Source organism: Cherax quadricarinatus, unplaced genomic scaffold (assembly GCF_038502225.1).
Source record: "Cherax quadricarinatus isolate ZL_2023a unplaced genomic scaffold, ASM3850222v1 Contig237, whole genome shotgun sequence".
In the NCBI taxonomy this organism is placed as follows: Eukaryota; Metazoa; Arthropoda; class Malacostraca; order Decapoda; family Parastacidae; genus Cherax; species Cherax quadricarinatus.
In genome coordinates this window covers 70,317-94,061 of record NW_027195263.1, presented here as the reverse complement: position 1 = coordinate 94,061, position 23,745 = coordinate 70,317, and the positions used below count along the sequence as shown (strand labels likewise).

The 23,745-nt window shown below is 46.2% G+C and overlaps 1 protein-coding gene across 1 annotated transcript in view; it reads right to left on the bottom strand.

Annotated features, from left to right (window-relative positions):
* LOC128693515 (uncharacterized) overlaps positions 1 to 23,745 on the bottom strand; it is a 61,921-nt gene that overhangs the window by 5,446 nt on the left and 32,730 nt on the right. The window contains exons 13-15 of the mRNA XM_053783228.2: positions 11,118 to 11,357; positions 10,467 to 10,643; positions 9,223 to 9,328 (exon numbers count right to left, since the gene is read on the bottom strand). Coding sequence (XP_053639203.1) covers positions 9,223 to 9,328; positions 10,467 to 10,643; positions 11,118 to 11,357 — 523 coding nt within the window. The remainder of the gene's footprint in view (positions 1 to 9,222; positions 9,329 to 10,466; positions 10,644 to 11,117; positions 11,358 to 23,745) is intronic.

Below are 23,745 nucleotides of genomic sequence, written 5' to 3'. Positions count from 1 at the left end.
AATCTGGAGGAAGGTGGGCCTTCTTAGAAGATGGAAGAGGAATCTGGAGGAAGATGGGCCTTCTTAGAAGATGGAAGAGGAATCTGGAGGAAGGTGGGCCTTCTTAGAAGATGGAAGAGGAATCTGGAGGAAGATGGGCCTTCTTAGAAGATGGAAGAGGAATCTGGAGGAAGGTGGGCCTTCTTAGAAGATGGAAGAGGAATCTGGAGGAAGGTCAGCCTTCTTAGAAGATGGAAGAGGAATCTGGAGGAAGGTGGGCCTTCTTAGAAGATGGAAGAGGAATCTGGAGGAAGGTCAGCCTTCTTAGAAGATGGAAGAGGAATCTGGAGGAAGGTCGACCTTCTTAGAAGATGGAAGAGGAATCTGCAGGAAGATGGGCCTTCTTAGAAGATGGAAGAGGAATCTGGAGGAAGGTGGGCCTTCTTAGAAGATGGAAGAGGAATCTGGAGGAAGGTGGGCCTTCTTAGTAGATGGAAGAGGAATCTGGAGGAAGGTGGGCCTTCTTAGTAGATGGAAGAGGAATCTGGAGGAAGGTGGGCCTTCTTAGTAGATGGAAGAGGAATCTGGAGGAAGGTGGGCCTTCTTAGTAGATGGAAGAGGAATCTGGAGGAAGGTGGGCCTTCTTAGAAGATGGAAGAGGAATCTGGAGGAAGGTGGGCCTTCTTAGAAGATGGAAGAGGAATCTGGAGGAAGATGGGCCTTCTTAGAAGATGGAAGAGGAATCTGGAGGAAGATGGGCCTTCTTAGTAGATGGAAGAGGAATCTGGAGGAAGGTGGGCCTTCTTAGAAGATGGAAGAGGAATCTGGAGGAAGATGGGCCTTCTTAGTAGATGGAAGAGGAATCTGGAGGAAGGTGGGCCTTCTTAGAAGATGGAAGAGGAATCTGGAGGAAGATGGGCCTTCTTAGTAGATGGAAGAGGAATCTGGAGGAAGGTGGGCCTTCTTAGAAGATGGAAGAGGAATCTGGAGGAAGATGGGCCTTCTTAGTAGATGGAAGAGGAATCTGGAGGAAGGTGGGCCTTCTTAGAAGATGGAAGAGGAATCTGGAGGAAGATGGGCCTTCTTAGTAGATGGAAGAGGAATCTGGAGGAAGGTGGGCCTTCTTAGAAGATGGAAGAGGAATCTGGAGGAAGATGGGCCTTCTTAGAAGATGGAAGAGGAATCTGGAGGAAGATGGGCCTTCTTAGAAGATGGAAGAGGAATCTGGAGGAAGGTGGGCCTTCTTAGAAGATGGAAGAGGAATCTGGAGGAAGATGGGCCTTCTTAGAAGATGGAAGAGGAATCTGGAGGAAGGTGGGCCTTCTTAGAAGATGGAAGAGGAATCTGGAGGAAGATGGGCCTTCTTAGAAGATGGAAGAGGAATCTGGAGGAAGGTCGGCCTTCTTAGAAGATGGGAGGAATCTGGAGGAAGATGGGCCTTCTTAGAAGATGGAAGAGGAATCTGGAGGAAGGTGGGCCTTCTTAGAAGATGGAAGAGGAATCTGGAGGAAGATGGGCCTTCTTAGAAGATGGAAGAGGAATCTGGAGGAAGATGGGCCTTCTTAGAAGATGGAAGAGGAATCTGGAGGAAGATGGGCCTTCTTAGAAGAGGAATCTGGAGGAGAGGAATCTGGAGGAAGGTGGGCCTTCTTAGAAGATGGAAGAGGAATCTGGAGGAAGGTGGGCCTTCTTAGAAGATGGAAGAGGAATCTGGAGGAAGATGGGCCTTCTTAGAAGATGGAAGAGGAATCTGGAGGAAGGTGGGCCTTCTTAGAAGATGGAAGAGGAATCTGGAGGAAGATGGGCCTTCTTAGAAGATGGAAGAGGAATCTGGAGGAAGGTGGGCCTTCTTAGAAGATGGAAGAGGAATCTGGAGGAAGGTGGGCCTTCTTAGAAGATGGAAGAGGAATCTGGAGGAAGGTCGGCCTTCTTAGAAGATGGAAGAGGAATCTGGAGGAAGGTGGGCCTTCTTAGAAGATGGAAGAGGAATCTGGAGGAAGGTGGGCCTTCTTAGAAGATGGAAGAGGAATCTGGAGGAAGGTGGGCCTTCTTAGAAGATGGAAGAGGAATCTGGAGGAAGGTGGGCCTTCTTAGAAGATGGAAGAGGAATCTGGAGGAAGGTGGAAGCCTTCTTAGAAGATGGAAGAGGAATCTGGAGGAAGGTGGGCCTTCTTAGAAGATGGAAGAGGAATCTGGAGGAAGGTGGGCCTTCTTAGAAGATGGAAGAGGAATCTGGAGGAAGGTCAGCCTTCTTAGAAGATGGAAGAGGAATCTGGAGGAAGGTGGGCCTTCTTAGAAGATGGAAGAGGAATCTGGAGGAAGGTCAGCCTTCTTAGAAGATGGAAGAGGAATCTGGAGGAAGGTGGGCCTTCTTAGAAGATGGAAGAGGAATCTGGAGGAAGGTGGGCCTTCTTAGAAGATGGAAGAGGAATCTGGAGGAAGGTCCCTTCTTAGAAGATGGAAGAGGAATCTGGAGGAAGGTGGGCCTTCTTAGAAGATGGAAGAGGAATCTGGAGGAAGGTGGGCCTTCTTAGAAGATGGAAGAGGAATCTGGAGGAAGGTGGGCCTTCTTAGAAGATGGAAGAGGAATCTGGAGGAAGGTGGGCCTTCTTAGAAGATGGAAGAGGAATCTGGAGGAAGGTCAGCCTTCTTAGAAGATGGAAGAGGAATCTGGAGGAAGGTCGACCTTCTTAGAAGATGGAAGAGGAATCTGGAGGAAGGTGGGCCTTCTTAGAAGATGGAAGAGGAATCTGGAGGAAGGTGAAGATGGAAGAGGAATCCTTCTTAGAAGATGGAAGAGGAATCTGGAGGAAGGTCGACCTTCTTAGAAGATGGAAGAGGAATCTGGAGGAAGGTGGGCTTCTTAGAAGATGGAAGAGGAATCTGGAGGAAGGTGGAAGATGGAAGAGGAATCCTTCTTAGAAGATGGAAGAGGAATCTGGAGGAAGGTCTTCTTAGAAGATGGACGAGGAATCTGGAGGAAGGTGGGCCTTCTTAGAAGATGGAAGAGGAATCTGGAGGAAGGTGGGCCTTCTTAGAAGATGGAAGAGGAATCTGGAGGAAGGTCGACCTTCTTAGAAGATGGAAGAGGAATCTGGAGGAAGGTGGGCCTTCTTAGAAGATGGAAGAGGAATCTGGAGGAAGGTGGGCCTTCTTAGAAGATGGAAGAGGAATCTGGAGGAAGGTGGGCCTTCTTAGAAGATGGAAGAGGAATCTGGAGGAAGGTGGGCCTTCTTAGAAGATGGAAGAGGAATCTGGAGGAAGGTGGGCCTTCTTAGAAGATGGAAGAGGAATCTGGAGGAAGGTGGGCCTTCTTAGAAGATGGAAGAGGAATCTGAAGGAAGGTCAGCCTTCTTAGAAGATGGAAGAGGAATCTGGAGGAAGGTCGACCTTCTTAGAAGATGGAAGAGGAATCTGGAGGAAGGTGGGCCTTCTTAGAAGATGGAAGAGGAATCTGGAGGAAGGTCGACCTTCTTAGAAGATGGAAGAGGAATCTGGAGGAAGGTGGGCCTTCTTAGAAGATGGAAGAGGAATCTGGAGGAAGGTCGACCTTCTTAGAAGATGGAAGAGGAATCTGGAGGAAGGTCGACCTTCTTAGAAGATGGAAGAGGAATCTGGAGGAAGGTGGGCCTTCTTAGAAGATGGAAGAGGAATCTGGAGGAAGGTGGGCCTTCTTAGAAGATGGAAGAGGAATCTGGAGGAAGGTGGGCCTTCTTAGAAGATGGAAGAGGAATCTGGAGGAAGGTGGGCCTTCTTAGAAGATGGAAGAGGAATCTGGAGGAAGGTGGGCCTTCTTAGAAGATGGAAGAGGAATCTGGAGGAAGGTGGGCCTTCTTAGAAGATGGAAGAGGAATCTGGAGGAAGGTGGGCCTTCTTAGAAGATGGAAGAGGAATCTGGAGGAAGATGGGCCTTCTTAGAAGATGGAAGAGGAATCTGGAGGAAGGTGGGCCTTCTTAGAAGATGGAAGAGGAATCTGGAGGAAGATGGGCCTTCTTAGAAGATGGAAGAGGAATCTGGAGGAAGGTGGGCCTTCTTAGAAGATGGAAGAGGAATCTGGAGGAAGGTCAGCCTTCTTAGAAGATGGAAGAGGAATCTGGAGGAAGGTGGGCCTTCTTAGAAGATGGAAGAGGAATCTGGAGGAAGGTCAGCCTTCTTAGAAGATGGAAGAGGAATCTGGAGGAAGGTCGACCTTCTTAGAAGATGGAAGAGGAATCTGGAGGAAGATGGGCCTTCTTAGAAGATGGAAGAGGAATCTGGAGGAAGGTGGACCTTCTTAGAAGATGGAAGAGGAATCTGGAGGAAGGTGGGCCTTCTTAGAAGATGGAAGAGGAATCTGGAGGAAGGTGGGCCTTCTTAGAAGATGGAAGAGGAATCTGGAGGAAGGTCAGCCTTCTTAGAAGATGGAAGAGGAATCTGGAGGAAGGTGGGCCTTCTTAGAAGATGGAAGAGGAATCTGGAGGAAGGTCGACCTTCTTAGAAGATGGAAGAGGAATCTGGAGGAAGGTGGGCCTTCTTAGAAGATGGAAGAGGAATCTGGAGGAAGGTCAGCCTTCTTAGAAGATGGAAGAGGAATCTGGAGGAAGGTCGACCTTCTTAGAAGATGGAAGAGGAATCTGGAGGAAGGTGGGCCTTCTTAGAAGATGGAAGAGGAATCTGGAGGAAGGTGGGCCTTCTTAGAAGATGGAAGAGGAATCTGGAGGAAGGTGGGCCTTCTTAGAAGATGGAAGAGGAATCTGGAGGAAGGTCAGCCTTCTTAGAAGATGGAAGAGGAATCTGGAGGAAGGTCGACCTTCTTAGAAGATGGAAGAGGAATCTGGAGGAAGGTGGGCCTTCTTAGAAGATGGAAGAGGAATCTGGAGGAAGGTGGGCCTTCTTAGAAGATGGAAGAGGAATCTGGAGAAAGGTCGACCTTCTTAGAAGATGGAAGAGGAATCTGGAGGAAGGTGGGCCTTCTTAGAAGATGGAAGAGGAATCTGGAGGAAGATGGGCCTTCTTAGAAAATGGAAGAGGAATCTGGAGGAAGGTGGGCCTTCTTAGAAGATGGAAGAGGAATCTGGAGGAAGGTGGGCCTTCTTAGAAGATGGAAGAGGAATCTGGAGGAAGGTGGGCCTTCTTAGAAGATGGAAGAGGAATCTGGAGGAAGGTGGGCCTTCTTAGAAGATGGAAGAGGAATCTGGAGGAAGATGGGCCTTCTTAGAAGATGGAAGAGGAATCTGGAGGAAGGTCGACCTTCTTAGAAGATGGAAGAGGAATCTGGAGGAAGGTGGGCCTTCTTAGAAGATGGAAGAGGAATCTGGAGGAAGGTCGACCTTCTTAGAAGATGGAAGAGGAATCTGGAGGAAGGTGGGCCTTCTTAGAAGATGGAAGAGGAATCTGGAGGAAGGTCGACCTTCTTAGAAGATGGAAGAGGAATCTGGAGGAAGGTCGACCTTCTTAGAAGATGGAAGAGGAATCTGGAGGAAGGTGGGCCTTCTTAGAAGATGGAAGAGGAATCTGGAGGAAGGTGGGCCTTCTTAGAAGATGGAAGAGGAATCTGGAGGAAGGTGGGCCTTCTTAGAAGATGGAAGAGGAATCTGGAGGAAGGTGGGCCTTCTTAGAAGATGGAAGAGGAATCTGGAGGAAGGTGGGCCTTCTTAGAAGATGGAAGAGGAATCTGGAGGAAGGTGGGCCTTCTTAGAAGATGGAAGAGGAATCTGGAGGAAGGTGGGCCTTCTTAGAAGATGGAAGAGGAATCTGGAGGAAGGTGGGCCTTCTTAGAAGATGGAAGAGGAATCTGGAGGAAGGTGGGCCTTCTTAGAAGATGGAAGAGGAATCTGGAGGAAGGTGGGCCTTCTTAGAAGATGGAGGAGGAATCTGGAGGAAGGTGGGCCTTCTTAGAAGATGGAAGAGGAATCTGGAGGAAGGTGGGCCTTCTTAGAAGATTTAAGAGGAATCTGGAGGAAGGTGGGCCTTCTTAGAAGATGGAAGAGGAATCTGGAGGAAGGTGGGCCTTCTTAAAAGATGGAAGAGGAACCTGGGGGAAGGTCGACCTTCTTAGAAGATGGAAGAGGAATCTGGAGGAAGGTCGACCTTCTTAGAAGATGGAAGAGGAATCTGGGGGAAGATGGGCCTTCTTAGAAGATGGAATAGGAATCTGGAGGAAGGTGGGCCTTCTTAGAAGATGGAAGAGGAATCTGGGGAAAGGTCGACCTTCTTAGAAGATGGAAGAGGAATCTGGAGGAAAGTCGACCTTCTTAGAAGATGGAAGAGGAATCTGGAGGAAGGTGGGCCTTCTTTGAAGATGGAAGAGGAATCTGGAGGAAGGTGGGCCTTCTTAGAAGATGGAAGAGGAATCTGGATGAAGGTGGGCCTTCTTAGAAGGTGGAAGAGGAATCTGGAGGAAGGTGGGCCTTCTTTGAAGATGGAAGAGGAATCTGGACGAAGGTCGACCTTCTTAGAAGATGGAAGAGGAATCTGGAGGAAAGTGGACCTTCTTAGAAGATGGAAGAGGAATCTGGAGGAAGGTGGGCCTTCTTAGAAGATGGAAGAGGAATCTGGGGGAAGTTCGACCTTCTTAGAAGATGGAAGAGGAATCTGGAGGAAGATGGGCCTTCTTAGAAGATGGAAGAGGAATCTGGAGGAAGGTCGACCTTCTTAGAAGATGGAAGAGGAATCTGGGGGAAGGTCGGCCTTCTTAGAAGATGGAAGAGGAATCTGGGGGAAGGGGGGCCTTCTTAGAAGATGGAAGAGGAATCTGGAGGAAGATGGGCCTTCTTAGAAGATGGAAGAGGAATCTGGAGGAAGGTGGGCCTTCTTAGAAGATGGAAGAGGAATCTGGAGGAAGGTGGGCCTTCTTAGAAGATGGAAGAGGAATCTGGGGGAAGATGGGCCTTCTTAGAAGATGGAAGAGGAATATGGAGGAAGGTGGACCTTCTTAGAAGATGGAAGAGGAATCTGGGGGAGGGTGGGTCTTCTTAGAAGATGGAAGAGGAATCTGGGGGAAGGTCGACCTTCTTAGAAGATGGAAGAGGAATCTGGAGGAAGGTCGACCTTCTTAGAAGATGGAAGAGGAATCTGGGGGAAGATGGGCCTTCTTAGAAGATGGAAAAGGAATCTGGAGGAAGGTGGGCCTTCTTAGAAGATGGAAGAGGAATCTGGGGAAAGGTCGACCTTCTTAGAAGATGGAAGAAGAATCTGGAGGAAAGTCGACCTTCTTAGAAGATGGAAGAGGAATCTGGAGGAAGGTGGGCCTTCTTAGAAGATGGAAGAGGAATCTGGAGGAAGGTGGGCCTTCTTAGAAGATGGAAGAGGAATCTGGAGGAAGGTGGGCCTTCTTAGAAGATGAAAGAGGAATCTGGAGGAAGGTGGGCCTTCTTTGAAGATGGAAGAGGAATCTGGAGGAAGGTCGACCTTTTTAGAAGATGGAAGAGGAATCTGGAGGAAAGTGGACCTTCTTAGAAGATGGAAGAGGAATCTGGAGGAAAGTCGGCCTTCTTAAAAGATAGAAGAGGAATCTGGAGGAAGGTCGACCTTCTTAGAAGATGGAAGAGAAATCTAGGGGAAGGTGGGCCTTCTTATAAGATGGAAGAGGAATCTGGGGGAAGGTGGGCCTTCTTAGAAGATGGAAGAGGAATTTGGAGGAAGATGGGCCTTCTTAGAAGATGGAAGAGGAATCTGGAGGAAGGTGGGCCTTCTTAGAAGATGGAAGAGGAATCTGGAGGAAGGTGGGCCTTCTTAGAAGATGGAAGAGGAATCTGGGGGAAGGTCGACCTTCTTAGAAGATGGAAAAGGAATCTGGAGGAAGGTCGGCCTTCTTAGAAGATGGAAGAGGAATCTGGGGGAAGGTCGGCCTTCTTAGAAGATGGAAGAGGAATCTGGAGGAAGGTCGGCCTTCTTAGAAGATGGAAGAGGAATCTGGGGGAAGATGGGCCTTCTTAGAAGATGGAAGAGGAATCTGGGGGATGGTGGGCCTTCTTAGAAGATGGAAGAGGAATCTGGGGAAAGGTGGGCCTTCTTAGAAGATGGAAGAGGAATCTGGAGGAAGGTGGGCCTTCTTAGAAGATGGAAGAGGAATCTGGAGGAAGGTGGGCCTTCTTAGAAGATGAAAGAGGAATTTGGAGGAAGGAGGGCCTTCTTAGAAGATGGAAGAGGAATCTGGAGGAAGGTCGGCCTTCTTAGAAGATGGAAGAGGAATCTGGAGGAAGGTGGGCCCTCTTAGAAGATGGAAGAGGAGAATGGAGGAAGGTGGGCCTTCTTAGAAAATGGAAGAGGAATCTGGAGGAAGATGGGCCTTCTTAGAAGATGGAAGAGTAATCTGGAGGAAGGTCGGCCTTCTTAAAAGATGGGAGAGGAATCTGGGGGATGGTGGGCCTTCTTGAAAGATGGAAGAGGAATCTGGAGGAAGGTGGGCCTTCTTAGAAGATGGAAGAGGAATCTGGAGGAAGGTGGGCCTTCTTAGAAGATGGAAGAGGAATCTGGAGGAAGGTGGGCCTTCTTAGAAGATGGAAGAGGAATCTGGAGGAAGGTCTGCCTTCTTAGAAGATGGAAGAGGAATCTGGAGGAAGGCCGGCCTTCTTAGAAAATGGAAGAGGAATCTGGGGGAAGAGAGGAACCTGTCGTCTTGGAGTATGAGAGGAACCTGTCTTCTTGAAGTATGAGAGGAACCTGTCGTCTTGGAGTATGAGAGGAACCTGTCTTCTTGGAGTATGAGAGGAACCTGTCTTCTTGGAGTATGAGAGGAACCTGTCTTCTTGGAGTATGAGAGGAACCTGTCTTCTTGGAGTATGAGAGGAACCTGTCTTCTTGGAATATGAGAGGAACCTGTCTTCTTAGAGTATGAGAGGAACCTGTCTTCTTAGAGTATGAGAGGAACCTTTCTTCTTAGAGTATGAGAGGAACCTGTCTTCTTAGAGTATGAGAGGAACCTGTCTTGGAATATGAGAGGAACCTGTCTTCTTGGAGTATGAGAGGAACCTGTCTTGGAATATGAGAGGATCCTGTCTTCTTGGAGTATGAGAGGAAACTTACCTTGAGGAGGAGGAGAGGGATCTGCTTGAGTTACATATGTATGAAACGAGAAAAACCTGTGAGACCGTCATCATCCGGACAGGTGGAAGTCTGAGTCTTCCTCAGAGTCTAATCAGAAAATTTGGAAATCTACCATAACAAGAGAATTCATGAAAAGGGAGGACATACGTAAATCTGGGAAGACATAAGAAAGAATAATGGACCTAACTGGAGGAGGAGGAAGATTTAAGAGTTACCTGGGGAGTATCCTGTGAGGATGTTGGTACCACGTGTGTGTCCGTCGTCCCGCTGTACCTCCTTCAGCGTCCCTGGCATCGCCACCACCTGCACCATCTGTGGCTCCTGTGACAGTGGTGGTGGTAGTGGAAAGATACCTGTCAGTGTTTTAGAAAACAGACTCAAGATGTTCTCACTCATACAACATTTTTACCCTCTACTCCCTTTCCTTCCTTCCCTCTTTCCTTCGTTCCTTCCTTCCTTCCTTCCTTCCTTCCTTCCTTCCTTCCTTCCTTCCTTCCTTCCTTCCTTCCCTCCCTCCCTCTCACATGGACGATTATTTTAAACGGAGAAGGAGAGCAGAAAAAAATAATGTGAAACTAGCTGATCTACTAAGGTTAAAGATAATTTTAAACCAGAAGAAAAGGAACGGAATAAGTGATAAAATTAGACTGTGAAGATGGGAGATAATATAATATCTTTCTTTCTATAAATACATGTACAAGGTATACAGAGCATAGCTGACATCAGTGACACATTAGTAAATAGAAAGTCACTTGTTATGCAGAGTATTTTGGGTAAATTAGGACAGTTTTGTCTCAGGATGCGACCCACACCAGTCCACTAACACCCATGTACCCATTTTACCGATGGGTGAACATAGACAACCGGTGTAAGGAAGCACGTCCAATATTTCTACCCTCACAGTGGACTGAGTTGGGTTTGTTGAGGTGATTTTAGGATGTTAAAACGATGGAGAGGGATAGGTTGACAAAAGATGAAGGTAGAATGGATGGGGGTCATCCCAGAAATGCTTGGAGAGGAAGTTGACTCCATACCAGCCCTTGAACAATGTGAATGATAGCGCCCAGGTAGCTAGTTAGTGAAGACTGTTACGAGCTGACACTCAACCCAGCAACCAGGTGGAAGCTTGGATTGTTACAATGTTATAAAGAATGATACATAAACCACCTGGAGAGCAATGTGAAACACAGGTTAGAGAGATCTGTATGTCAGTTACAATCAGAAGAAAGTCTCTACTGCACCTCGTTCTTCCACTTTTTTAAACGTTTGTGAGAGATTTTTAGATAAAATTCGAGTGTGCAGAAATGAATAAATGGCATTTCAGCTTATAATTCACGCTGTAAAAGGAGAATTAAGTTGATGACTGACACAGAAATATACACATCTCTCTCACATGTATTTCATAACTGTGGCCAAGTTGTTTCTCATTGTGGATAACTGAGTCCACAAACACACTTACTAGTCCGCTGGTGATCTGGACGACGGCAACCAGCTGCGACTTATCTATAGTCTTCTGGATGAGATCTGCCGCCTGATTCATGGTATTCTCAGAGATGGGGAACTCTGGGTCCCCAGCCACCGTGGGCTTCTCCAACAACGTGAACAACACCTGCAGCTCTGACTGCAGTTCCTTGATCTGTAGGGAGGGATACATTAGAGGAGATCATTCCTAGTGTTTACGGTAGTGGCTAGTCTAGCTCCCCTCCTCCCATGTCTTCATATCCGCTCTCCTGCCTTCCTTCGTTTTTCCCTCTCTCTCTCTCTCTTTCCTCAACTATTGTACTTATGCAAAAATATTCCCGACTGTATCATTCAAATAAAAGGTCTAAGAACAGTAATATGAACATATATATACAAGTATTAAGGAAGGTAGGGCACGAAAAACACTCAAACAACTCAGGGAAAATCCAAGAGATTTGCCTTTCTAAGATATGTTTATTCTCGTTCCTGAGGATAAGGGTCCCTAATAACCTTATATGCTAAATAGACTATAATACTTTATCTTATTGATTTCCCCTACAAAAATCTTCTTTGTCTGTATGTCACCTGTCCTTTCCTTAGCCCAGCCCCATGCCGTGCCCGTATACCCTGCCACTGCCCCGGCACGCACCTCCATCCGGTTGATCCTGAGAGGGGTGACCTTCCCTGTGGCACTGAGGGCTTCTACCAGAGCATACATGACATTCTCCCTCTTGTACAAGGTCTTGTTCAGTGTGTCTGGTGGCATGGCGAACTGGAAGTGACGCATGTGGTCGGAGCTGTAGCAGGGAGATATGTCGTGGTGGTGTGTGGTGGGCACCTGGCTGTCGTACCCGTAGAAGTTGTACGATAGGTGTGGCAATTCTGCCAGCTGCAATATGGGAGAGGGTGAGTAATGAGAGGTGCTGCAGTATCTGCAGAGCTGGGAGGTAATGTGAAGATATAGTTGGGTGGCACTTCTGCTGCTGGTGATGTTACTGCTGCTGGTGGTGTTACTGCTGCTGGTGGTGTTACTGCTGCTGAAGAAGGGTTAGTCCCAAGATGTGAGTGTAGGATTAGTAAAAATTTAATGTCTTAATGTAGGAAAAACTGCAAGTTACTCGGGGTAAGAAGGTAAGTTATCTCCTGGGTCTGACACAAATCAAACATGTAGGTGAGGATGAAATTACAAACACGAAAGAAAATGCTAAATGTGGCAGGCAGAGTAAAACATCCAGATAAAACCACGTCAACCTAACTGTCAATAGTCGGGTCCACCACAATCTTTCCCACAATGTTATGAAACTTACGAACCAAAATCAATATGGTAGAAGAGGAGGTGAATACAGTTTTGCAATATCCACTGCCTGCCGTGAAGGACTGGAATAAATTTCCTGGCCATGTCAAAGTCAGTAGAGGCATCAAATGCTTGAAAGCAAATGTTAAGAATCACGTTGCAGGCGACGCAGAACACGCAACACTCATCTCAGATATTTTTTCTTAACGTATTGTTGCACTAGCAACAGCTAACACGTAGATGAACGGTTCAGATAACCGAGAAGTTGATAAATTAGACACATGTGCAACTCTTGGGTATCTTTATTGAGGAAACGTTTCGCCACACAGTGGCTTCATCAGTCCATACAAAGGAGAATCGTGAAGATCAGGAGGAGTTTGAGGTAATCAGTCCCTCAATCTTCATGGACTGATTTATAATTTGGTAAAATGCATATGCTAACAGTTATTATTTATCTGTTATAACCTAATCACAGTGAATGATAATGAGATTCACAGAAGCTTTCCAAACTCCTCAAGACTGGATTATATTTCACACTGCATAAATTCACTGCTAATACCTCACAAGTTTATTACGATCTTATTATATGATTGATTTACAGGTATATACGACGTGAGGTACATGTCTCTCGGAGTATATATGGTAAGAGCTAGCTTTAATCTTTACTTAGGTGAGTGAAGTATTCTTGAGTGGAGGTTAACAAGTGACATGCAGCCTTCAAGACCCTCGTGCAACCAACCAAACATCCTTCAGCCAACCATCCTTCAACCAACTATCCTTCAACCGGCCATCCTTCAACCAACCATCCTTCAGCCAACCATCCTTCAGCCAACCATCCTTCAACCAACCATCCTTCAGCCAACCATCCTTCAGCCAACCATCCTTCAGCCAACCTTCCTGCAGCCAACTATCCTTCAACCAACTATCCTTCAACCAACTATCCTTCAACCAACCATCCTTCAACCAACTATCCTTCAACCAGTCATCCTTCAGCCAACCATCCTTCAACAAACCATTCTTCAACCACCCATCCTTCAACCAGCCATCCTTCAACCAACTATCCTTCAACCAGTCATCCTTCAGCCAACTATCCTTCAACCAACTATCCTTCAACCAACTATCCTTCAACCAACTATCCTTCAACAAACTATCCTTCAACCAACCATCCTTCAACCAACCATCCTTCAACCAACCATCCTTCAACCAACTATCCTTCAACCAACCATCCTTCAACCAACTATCCTTCAACCAGTCATCCTTCAGCCAACCATCCTTCAACAAACCATCCTTCAACCACCCATCCTTCAACCAGCCATCCTTCAACCAACTATCCTTCAACCAGTCATCCTTCAGCCAACTATCCTTCAACCAACTATCCTTCAACCAACTATCCTTCAACCAACTATCCTTCAACAAACTATCCTTCAACCAACCATCCTTCAACCAACCATCCTTCAACCAACCATCCTTCAACCAACTATCCTTCAACCAACCATCCTTCAACCAACTATCCTTCAACCAGTCATCCTTCAGCCAACCATCCTTCAACAAACCATCCTTCAACCACCCATCCTTCAACCAGCCATCCTTCAACCAACTATCCTTCAACCAGTCATCCTTCAGCCAACTATCCTTCAACCAACTATCCTTCAACCAACTATCCTTCAACCAACTATCCTTCAACAAACTATCCTTCAACCAACCATCCTTCAACCAACCATCCTTCAACCAACCATCCTTCAGCCAACCATCCTTCAACCAACCATCCTTCAACCAACCATCCTTCAGCCAACCATCCTTCAACCAACCATCCTTCAACCAACCATCCTTCAGCCAACCATCCTTCAACCAACCATCCTTCAACCAACCATCCTTCAGCCAACCATCCTTCAGCCAACCATCCTTCAACCAACTATCCTTCAACCAACCATCCTTCAGTCAACCATCCTTCAGCCAACCATCCTTCAACCAACTATCCTTCAACCGGCCATCCTTCAACCAACCATCCTTCAGCCAACCATCCTTCAGCCAACCATCCTTCAACCAACTATCCTTCAACCAACCATCCTTCAGCCAACCATCCTTCAGCCAACCATCCTTCAACCAACTATCCTTCAACCGGCCATCCTTCAACCAACCTTCCTTCAACCAACCTTCCTTCAACCAACCTTCCTTCAACCAACCTTCCTTCAACCAACCTTCCTTCAACCAACCTTCCTTCAACCAACCTTCCTTCAACCAACCTTCCTTCAACCATCCTTCCTTCAACCAACCTTCCTTCAACCAACCTTCCTTCAACCAACCTTCCTTCAACCAACCTTCATTCAACCATCCTTCCTTCAGCCAACCTTCCTTCAACCAACCTTCCTTCAACCAACCTTCCTTCAACCAACCTTCCTTCAACCAACCTTCCTTCAACCAACCTTCCTTCAACCAACCTTCCTTCAACCATCCTTCCTTCAACCAACCTTCCTTCAACCAACCTTCCTTCAACCAACCTTCCTTCAACCAACCTTCCTTCAACCATCCTTCCTTCAGCCAACCTTCCATCAACCAACCTTCCTTCAACCAACCTTCCTTCAACCAACCTTCCTTCAACCAACCTTCCTTCAACCAACCTTCCTTCAACCAACCTTCCTTCAACCAACCTTCCTTCAACCAACCTTCCTTCAACCAACCTTCCTTCAACCAACCTTCCTTCAACCAACCTTCCTTCAACCAACAATCCTTCAACCAACCTTCCTTCAACCAACAATCCTTCAACCAACCTTCCTTCAACCAACCTTCCTTCAACCAACCTTCCTTCAACCAACCTTCCTTCAACCAACCTTCCTTCAACCAACCTTCCTTCAACCAACCTTCCTTCAACCAACCTTCCTTCACCCAACCTTCCTTCAACAAACAATCCTTCAACCAACCTTCCTTCAACCAACCTTCCTTCAACCAACCTTCCTTCAACCAACAATCCTTCAACCAACCTTCCTTCAACCAACCTTCCTTCAACCAACCTTCCTTCAACCAACCATCCTTCAACCAACCTTCCTTCAACCAACCTTCCTTCAGCCAACAATCCTTCAACCAACCTTCCTTCAACCAACAATCCTTCAACCAACCTTCCTTTAACCAACCTTCCTTCAACCAACCTTCCTTCAACCAACCTTCCTTCAGCCAAAGTTCCTTCAACCAACTTTCCTTCAACCAACCTTCCTTCAACCAACCTTCCTTCAACCAACCTTCCTTCAACCAACCTTCCTTCAACCAACCTTCCTTCAACCAACCTTCCTTCAACCAACCTTCCTTCAGCCAACCTTCCTTCAACCAACCTTCCTTCAGCCAACCTTCCTTCAACCAACCTTCCTTCAGCCAACAATCCTTCAACCAACCTTCCTTCAACCAACCTTCCTTCAACCAACCTTCCTTCAACCAACCTTCCTTCAACCAACCTTCCTTCAACCAACCTTCCTTCAACCAACAATCCTTCAACCAGCCTTCCTTCAACCAACCTTCCTTCAACCAACCTTCCTTCAACCAACCTTCCTTCAGCCAACAATCCTTCAACCATCCTTCCTTCAACCAACCTTCCTTCAACCAACCTTCCTTCAACCAACCTTCCTTCAACCAACCTTCCTTCAACCAACCTTCCTTCAATCAACCTTCCTTCAACCAACCTTCCTTCAACCAACCTTCCTTCAACCAACCTTCCTTCAACCAACCTTCCTTCAGTCAACCTTCCTTCAACCAACCTTCCTTCAATCAACAATCCTTCAACCAACCTTCCTTCAACCAACCTTCCTTCAACCAACAATCCTTCAACCAACCTTCCTTCAACCAACCTTCCTTCAACCAACCTTCCTTCAACCAACCTTCCTTCAGCCAACCTTCCTTCAACCAACCTTCCTTCAACCAACAATCCTTCAACCAACCTTCCTTCAACCAATCTTCCTTCAACCAACCTTCCTTCAACCAACCTTCCTTCAGTAAACCTTCCTTCAACCAACCTTCCTTCAACCAACAATCCTTCAACCAACCTTCCTTCAACCAACCTTCCTTCAATCAACCATCCTTCAACCAACCTTCCTTCAATCAACCTTCCTTCAACCAACCTTCCTTCAACCAACCTTCCTTCAACCAACCTTCCTTCAACCAACAATCCTTCAACCAACCTTCCTTCAACCAACCTTCCTTCAACCAACAATCCTTCAACCAACCTTCCTTCAACCAACAATCCTTCAACCAACCTTCCTTCAACCAACCTTCCTTCAACCAACCTTCCTTCAACCAACCTTCCTTCAACCAACCTTCCTTCAACCAACCATCCTTCAACCAACCTTCCTTCAACCAACCATCCTTCAACCAACCTTCCTTCAATCAACCATCCTTCAACCAACCTTCCTTCAACCAACCTTCCTTCAACCAACCTTCCTTCAACCAACCATCCTTCAACCAACCTTCCTTCAATCAACCATCCTTCAACCAACCTTCCTTCAATCAACATCCTTCAACCAACCTTCCTTCAATCAACCATCCTTCAACCAACCTTCCTTCAACCAACCTTCCTTCAACCAACCTTCCTTCAACCAACCTTCCTTCAACCAACCTTCCTTCAACCAACCTTCCTTCAACTAACCTTCCTTCAACCAACCTTCCTTCAACCAACCTTCCTTCAACCAACCTTCCTTCAACCAACCTTCCTTCAACCAACCTTCCTTCAACCAACCTTCCTTCAACCAACCTTCCTTCAACTAACCTTCCTTCAACCAACCTTCCTTCAACCAACCTTCCTTCAACCAACCTTCCTTCAACCAACCTTCCTTCAACCAACCTTCCTTCAACCAACCTTCCTTCAACCAACCTTCCTTCAACCAACCTTCCTTCAACCAACCTTCCTTCAACCAACCTTCCTTCAACTAACCTTCCTTCAACCAACCTTCCTTCAACCAACCTTCCTTCAACCAACCTTCCTTCAACCAACCTTCCTTCAACTAACCTTCCTTCAACCAACCTTCCTTCAACCAACCTTCCTTCAACCAACCTTCCTTCAACCAACCTTCCTTCAACCAACCTTCCTTCAACCAACCTTCCTTCAACCAACCTTCCTTCAACCAACCTTCCTTCAACCAACCTTCCTTCAACCAACCTTCCTTCAACCAACCTTCCTTCAACCAACCTTCCTTCAACCAACCTTCCTTCAACCAGCCTTCCTTCAACTAACCTTCCTTCAATCAACCTTCCTTCAACCAACCTTCCTTCAACTAACCTTCCTTCAACCAACCTTCCTTCAACCAACCTTCCTTCAACCAACCTTCCTTCAACCAACCTTCCTTCAACTAACCTTCCTTCAATCAACCTTCCTTCAACCAACCTTCCTTCAACTAACCTTCCTTCAACCAACCTTCCTTCAACCAACCTTCCTTCAACCAACCTTCCTTCAACCAACCTTCCTTCAACTAACCTTCCTTCAATCAACCTTCCTTCAACCAACCTTCCTTCAACTAACCTTCCTTCAACCAACCTTCCTTCAACCAACCTTCCTTCAACCAACCTTCCTTCAACCAACCTTCCTTCAACTAACCTTCCTTCAATCAACCTTCCTTCAACCAACCTTCCTTCAACCAACCTTCCTTCAACCAACCTTCCTTCAATCAACCTTCCTTCAACCAACCTTCCTTCAACTAACCTTCCTTCAACCAACCTTCCTTCAACCAACCTTCCTTCAACCAACCTTCCTTCAACCAACCTTCCTTCAACTAACCTTCCTTCAATCAACCTTCCTTCAACCAACCTTCCTTCAACCAACCTTCCTTCAACCAACCTTCCTTCAACTAACCTTCCTTCAATCAACCTTCCTTCAACCAACCTTCCTTCAACTAACCTTCCTTCAATCAACCATCCTTCAACCAACCTTCCTTCAATCAACATCCTTCAACCAACCTTCCTTCAATCAACCATCCTTCAACCAACCTTCCTTCAACCAACCTTCCTTCAACCAACCTTCCTTCAACCAACCTTCCTTCAACCAACCTTCCTTCAACCAACCTTCCTTCAACTAACCTTCCTTCAACCAACCTTCCTTCAACCAACCTTCCTTCAACCAACCTTCCTTCAACCAACCTTCCTTCAACCAACCTTCCTTCAACCAACCTTCCTTCAACCAACCTTCCTTCAACTAACCTTCCTTCAACCAACCTTCCTTCAACCAACCTTCCTTCAACCAACCTTCCTTCAACCAACCTTCCTTCAACCAACCTTCCTTCAACCAACCTTCCTTCAACCAACCTTCCTTCAACCAACCTTCCTTCAACCAACCTTCCTTCAACCAACCTTCCTTCAACTAACCTTCCTTCAAGCAACCTTCCTTCAACCAACCTTCCTTCAACCAACCTTCCTTCAACCAACCTTCCTTCAACTAACCTTCCTTCAACCAACCTTCCTTCAACCAACCTTCCTTCAACCAACCTTCCTTCAACCAACCTTCCTTCAACCAACCTTCCTTCAACCAACCTTCCTTCAACCAACCTTCCTTCAACCAACCTTCCTTCAACCAACCTTCCTTCAACCAACCTTCCTTCAACCAACCTTCCTTCAACCAACCTTCCTTCAACCAACCTTCCTTCAACCAGCCTTCCTTCAACTAACCTTCCTTCAATCAACCTTCCTTCAACCAACCTTCCTTCAACTAACCTTCCTTCAACCAACCTTCCTTCAACCAACCTTCCTTCAACCAACCTTCCTTCAACCAACCTTCCTTCAACTAACCTTCCTTCAATCAACCTTCCTTCAACCAACCTTCCTTCAACTAACCTTCCTTCAACCAACCTTCCTTCAACCAACCTTCCTTCAACCAACCTTCCTTCAACCAACCTTCCTTCAACTAACCTTCCTTCAATCAACCTTCCTTCAACCAACCTTCCTTCAACTAACCTTCCTTCAACCAACCTTCCTTCAACCAACCTTCCTTCAACCAACCTTCCTTCAACCAACCTTCCTTCAACTAACCTTCCTTCAATCAACCTTCCTTCAACCAACCTTCCTTCAACCAACCTTCCTTCAACCAACCTTCCTTCAATCAACCTTCCTTCAACCAACCTTCCTTCAACTAACCTTCCTTCAACCAACCTTCCTTCAACCAACCTTCCTTCAACCAACCTTCCTTCAACCAACCTTCCTTCAACTAACCTTCCTTCAATCAACCTTCCTTCAACCAACCTTCCTTCAACCAACCTTCCTTCAACCAACCTTCCTTCAACTAACCTTCCTTCAATCAACCTTCCTTCAACCAACCTTCCTTCAACTAACCTTCCTTCAATCAACCTTCCTTCAACTAACCTTCCTTCAACCAACCTTCCTTCAACCAACCTTCCTTCAATCAACCTTCCTTCAACCAACCTTCCTTCAACCAACCTTCCTTCAATCAACCTTCCTTCAACCAACCTTCCTTCAACCAACCTTCCTTCAACCAACCTTCCTTCAACCAACCTTCCTTCAATCAACCTTCCTTCAACCAACCTTCCTTCAACTAACCTTCCTTCAACCAACCTTCCTTCAACCAACCATCCTTCAACCAACCTTCCTTCAATCAACCATCCTTCAACCAACCTTCCTTCAACCAACCATCCTTCAACCAACCTTCCTTCAATCAACCATCCTTCAACCAACCTTCCTTCAACCAATCGTCCTTCAACCAACCTTCCTTCAACCAACCTTCCTTCAACCAACCTTCCTTCAATCAACCTTCCTTCAACCAACCATCCTTCAACCAACCTTCCTTCAATCAACCATCCTTCAACCATCCTTCCTTCAACCAACCTTCCTTCAATCAACCTTCCTTCATCCAACCTTCCTTCAATCAACCTTCCTTCAACCAACCATCCTTCAACCAACCTTCCTTCAATCAACCATCCTTCAACCAACCTTCCTTCAACCAACCTTCCTTCAACCAACCTTCCTTCAACCAACCTTCCTTCAATCAACCTTCCTTCAACCAACCATCCTTCAACCAACCTTCCTTCAACCAACCATCCTTCAACCAACCTTCCTTCAATCAACCATCCTTCAACCATCTTTCCTTCAACCAACCTTCCTTCAACCAACCTTCCTTCAATCAACCATCCTTCAACCATCCTTCCTTCAACCAACCTTCCTTCAACCAACCTTCCTTCACTCAACCATCCTTCAACCATCCTTCCTTCAACCAACCTTCCTTCAACCAACCTTCCTTCAATCAACCTTCCTTCAACCAACCTTCCTTCAATCAACCTTCCTTCAACCAACCATCCTTCAACCAACCTTCCTTCAACCAACCATCCTTCAACCAACCTTCCTTCAATCAACCATCCTTCAACCATCCTTCCTTCAACCAACCTTCCTTCAACCAACCTTCCTTCAATCAACCATCCTTCAACCATCCTTCCTTCAACCAACCTTCCTTCAACCAACCTTCCTTCAATCAACCATCCTTCAACCATCCTTCCTTCAACCAACCTTCCTTCAACCAACCTTCCTTCAACCAACCTTCCTTCAACCAACCTTCCTTCAATCAACCTTCCTTCAACCAACCATCCTTCAACCAACCTTCCTTCAACCAACCATCCTTCAACCAACCTTCCTTCAATCAACCATCCTTCAACCATCCTTCCTTCAACCAACCTTCCTTCAACCAACCTTCCTTCAATCAACCATCCTTCAACCATCCTTCCTTCAACCAACCTTCCTTCAACCAACCTTCCTTCAATCAACCATCCTTCAACCATCCTTCCTTCAACCAACCTTCCTTCAACCAACCTTCCTTCAATCAACCTTCCTTCAACCAACCATCCTTCAACCAACCTTCCTTCAACCAACCTTCCTTCAACCAACCTTCCTTCAACCAACCATCCTTCAACTAACCTTCCTTCAACCAACCATCCTTCAACCAACCTTCCTTCAATCAACCATCCTTCAACCATCCTTCCTTCAACCAACCTTCCTTCAATCAACCTTCCTTCAACCAACCTTCCTTCAACCAACCATCCTTCAACCAACCTTCCTTCAACCAACCATCCTTCAACCAACCTTCCTTCAATCAACCATCCTTCAACCATCCTTCCTTCAACCAACCTTCCTTCAATCAACCTTCCTTCAACCAACCTTCCTTCAACCAACCTTCCTTCAACCAACCTTCCTTCAATCAACCTTCCTTCAACCAACCTTCCTTCAATCAACCTTCCTTCAACCAACCTTCCTTCAACCAACCTTCCTTCAACCAACCTTCCTTCAACCAACCTTCCTTCAACCAACCTTCCTTCAACCAACCTTCCTTCAACCAACCTTCCTTCAACCAACCTTCCTTCAACCAACCTTCCTTCAATCAACCTTCCTTCAACCAACCTTCCTTCAACCAACCTTCCTTCAACCAACCTTCCTTCAACCAACCTTCCTTCAATCAACCTTCCTTCAACCAACCTTCCTTCAACTAACCTTCCTTCAACCAACCTTCCTTCAACCAACCATCCTTCAACCAACCTTCCTTCAATCAACCATCCTTCAACCAACCTTCCTTCAACCAACCATCCTTCAACCAACCTTCCTTCAATCAACCATCCTTCAACCAACCTTCCTTCAACCAATCGTCCTTCAACCAACCTTCCTTCAACCAACCTTCCTTCAACCAACCTTCCTTCAATCAACCTTCCTTCAACCAACCATCCTTCAACCAACCTTCCTTCAATCAACCATCCTTCAACCATCCTTCCTTCAACCAACCTTCCTTCAATCAACCTTCCTTCATCCAACCTTCCTTCAATCAACCTTCCTTCAACCAACCATCCTTCAACCAACCTTCCTTCAATCAACCATCCTTCAACCAACCTTCCTTCAACCAACCTTCCTTCAACCAACCTTCCTTCAACCAACCTTCCTTCAATCAACCTTCCTTCAACCAACCATCCTTCAACCAACCTTCCTTCAACCAACCATCCTTCAACCAACCTTCCTTCAATCAACCATCCTTCAACCATCTTTCCTTCAACCAACCTTCCTTCAACCAACCTTCCTTCAATCAACCATCCTTCAACCATCCTTCCTTCAACCAACCTTCCTTCAACCAACCTTCCTTCACTCAACCATCCTTCAACCATCCTTCCTTCAACCAACCTTCCTTCAACCAACCTTCCTTCAATCAACCTTCCTTCAACCAACCTTCCTTCAATCAACCTTCCTTCAACCAACCATCCTTCAACCAACCTTCCTTCAACCAACCATCCTTCAACCAACCTTCCTTCAATCAACCATCCTTCAACCATCCTTCCTTCAACCAACCTTCCTTCAACCAACCTTCCTTCAATCAACCATCCTTCAACCATCCTTCCTTCAACCAACCTTCCTTCAACCAACCTTCCTTCAATCAACCATCCTTCAACCATCCTTCCTTCAACCAACCTTCCTTCAACCAACCTTCCTTCAACCAACCTTCCTTCAACCAACCTTCCTTCAATCAACCTTCCTTCAACCAACCATCCTTCAACCAACCTTCCTTCAACCAACCATCCTTCAACCAACCTTCCTTCAATCAACCATCCTTCAACCATCCTTCCTTCAACCAACCTTCCTTCAACCAACCTTCCTTCAATCAACCATCCTTCAACCATCCTTCCTTCAACCAACCTTCCTTCAACCAACCTTCCTTCAATCAACCATCCTTCAACCATCCTTCCTTCAACCAACCTTCCTTCAACCAACCTTCCTTCAATCAACCTTCCTTCAACCAACCATCCTTCAACCAACCTTCCTTCAACCAACCTTCCTTCAACCAACCTTCCTTCAACCAACCATCCTTCAACTAACCTTCCTTCAACCAACCATCCTTCAACCAACCTTCCTTCAATCAACCATCCTTCAACCATCCTTCCTTCAACCAACCTTCCTTCAATCAACCTTCCTTCAACCAACCTTCCTTCAACCAACCATCCTTCAACCAACCTTCCTTCAACCAACCATCCTTCAACCAACCTTCCTTCAATCAACCATCCTTCAACCATCCTTCCTTCAACCAACCTTCCTTCAATCAACCTTCCTTCAACCAACCTTCCTTCAACCAACCTTCCTTCAACCAACCTTCCTTCAATCAACCTTCCTTCAACCAACCTTCCTTCAATCAACCTTCCTTCAACCAACCTTCCTTCAACCAACCTTCCTTCAACCAACCTTCCTTCAACCAACCTTCCTTCAACCAACCTTCCTTCAACCAACCTTCCTTCAACCAACCTTCCTTCAACCAACCTTCCTTCAACCAACCTTCCTTCAATCAACCTTCCTTCAACCAACCTTCCTTCAACCAACCTTCCTTCAATCAACCTTCCTTCAACCAACCTTCCTTCAATCAACCTTCCTTCAACCAACCTTCCTTCAACCAACCTTCCTTCAACCAACCTTCCTTCAACCAACCTTCCTTCAACCAACCTTCCTTCAACCAACCTTCCTTCAACCAACCTTCCTTCAACCAACCTTCCTTCAACCAACCTTCCTTCAATCAACCTTCCTTCAACCAACCTTCCTTCAACCAACCTTCCTTCAATCAACCTTCCTTCAACCAACCTTCCTTCAATCAACCTTCCTTCAATCAACCTTCCTTCAACCAACCTTCCTTCAATCAACCTTCCTTCAATCAACCTTCCTTCAACCAACCTTCCTTCAATCAACCTTCCTTCAATTCAACCCTTCCTTCAACCAACCTTCCTTCAATCAACCTTCCTTCAATCAACCTTCCTTCAACCAACCTTCCTTCAATCAACCTTCCTTCAATCAACCTTCCTTCAACCAACCTTCCTTCAACCAACCTTCCTTCAATCAACCTTCCTTCAACCAACCTTCCTTCAACCAACCTTCCTTCAATCAACCTTCCTTCAACCAACCTTCCTTCAATCAACCTTCCTTCAACCAACCTTCCTTCAACCAACCTTCCTTCAACCAACCTTCCTTCAACCAACCTTCCTTCAACCAACCTTCC